Source organism: Cyprinodon variegatus, unplaced genomic scaffold, assembly GCF_000732505.1.
Source record: "Cyprinodon variegatus isolate N-32 unplaced genomic scaffold, C_variegatus-1.0 Scaffold94, whole genome shotgun sequence".
Lineage (NCBI taxonomy): Eukaryota > Metazoa > Chordata > Actinopteri > Cyprinodontiformes > Cyprinodontidae > Cyprinodon > Cyprinodon variegatus.
In genome coordinates, this window is record NW_015150547.1 from 1,553,669 (window position 1) to 1,555,264 (window position 1,596).

The 1,596-nt window shown below is 34.3% G+C and overlaps 1 protein-coding gene across 1 annotated transcript in view; it reads left to right on the forward strand.

Annotated features, from left to right (window-relative positions):
* The first annotated feature begins 188 nt into the window (after nucleotides 1–188).
* LOC107084186 (F-box only protein 40-like) overlaps nucleotides 189–1,596 on the forward strand; it is a 9,896-nt gene continuing 8,488 nt past the window's right edge. The window contains exons 1-2 of the mRNA XM_015373896.1: nucleotides 189–232; nucleotides 509–531. Coding sequence (XP_015229382.1) covers nucleotides 529–531 — 3 coding nt within the window. The 5' untranslated portion in view covers nucleotides 189–232; nucleotides 509–528. The remainder of the gene's footprint in view (nucleotides 233–508; nucleotides 532–1,596) is intronic.

A 1,596-nucleotide genomic window follows, 5' to 3' on the forward strand; every position in this document is an offset into this window, starting at 1 on the left:
TTTGTCTTTTTAACCCGAGGTGAATTTCTGATAAATTTAAAAGTATTTGCATATTATGACATGTTTTACGTCGGGTTCCTATTCTTGATTTATATTTCCATATATTATGGTCTTGTATTTTTTAAGCAGTTTTTTAGAATTGTATGAACCTGTTTGCTTTCATATCCCTTTGCTTTGCTACAGGCACACCTGAATTTCCCCACTGTGGGAAAAGAGGATATTTTTATTCTTGGTAAGCATGCAACTTGCTAAGCTAAAGCAGAAACCAAACTAGCAGCTTCATGTTTGTTTCTTCTTCTCAGAGCATCTGGCATGGCTCGGGTTTTTTGTTTGTGGAAGTGTTCAGACACAATAATCTGACATTGAAAACAAGTGATGGATCAGAACAAAATCTTTTTGGTTTTAAGAAACAAACAAATAGAAAAATATTACAGTACTTTATAATACATTGTTCAGAGTAGCTGTAATAAAGTAAAACACTGCTCTAAATTCCACTTTTCTCTTGCAGGAAAGAGAGAACTGCCAAATATGGTGAGTGATTAACTTGCTATAAAACATCTACATGGATTCATACAATGACAAAGAATATAAACAAAATGGATTTGATATGTTGAGTTTAGATCTGGGGCTTCCAAACAAACATATGATGTAAAGGTGCTTTGGTGTCCCCGAAAAAATAAATGTTTGTTGTTCATATCGATCATTATTACCTGTTTAGAAATAATGTAAAAACACACATATTTCAATGAAGCAAGCTAATTAGTCCCTTCTTTGTAGAAAAGTGATCTGTAAGTCACTGGAGACATAAACCTATTTCACATGTTTAAAATTACATAAAAAAAAAACCGCAAAAAAACGCCTTGCAAGGTCAACTTCTTTGTCTGAATTTTTTCTGGGGGTACTTTATTTAGCAAAAAAAGGATGTGGTTTGCTCGTGCTTCATTTAGTCTAATTTCAAACTGGAGAGACTCAAACCAGGAAAAGATGCAATTAGAAAGGTTTTATTGGCCTGAATGAAATAAGTTCTTTGGCACACAGACCCCGGCAGAAGAATTTGTTATGTAAACTTAATGTAAATCCCTCCAGACGGGCACTAGGCTAGGCAGGGACGCCCGCTCTCTTTTTCCATTCTTATTGAGCCTCTAGCAGCAACAATTAGAAAATCTAATGTGGTTAAATGAATAAAATGCATGAAAATAGAGCAGAAAATTAGTCTTTATGCAGATGATGCATTACTTTATCTCCAACACTCAAACACTTGCCTCTCTTAAGTAATTAGATTACTAGAATCTTTCTCAAAAGTTTCAGATCACTCTACAAATTGGCCCAAATCTATAGAACTACCAATGAATTGCTCTCTACATAATCCCCTAGCTTTACAACTGCAAACAAGAAACATCAAATGTTTGGGAATTACTGTGTCATCTAAATTAGCTGATTTACTAAAACTTAACCACATCCTGCTTTTAAAAAAGATAGAAGAGGACCTACAGTAGAAAGATGGAAATCGCTTCCAATCTCCCTCATGGGTGCCTCGATTAAAATAATGGTCTTACCTAGAATTAACTACTTATTTGAATGATCCCCAATAAACCA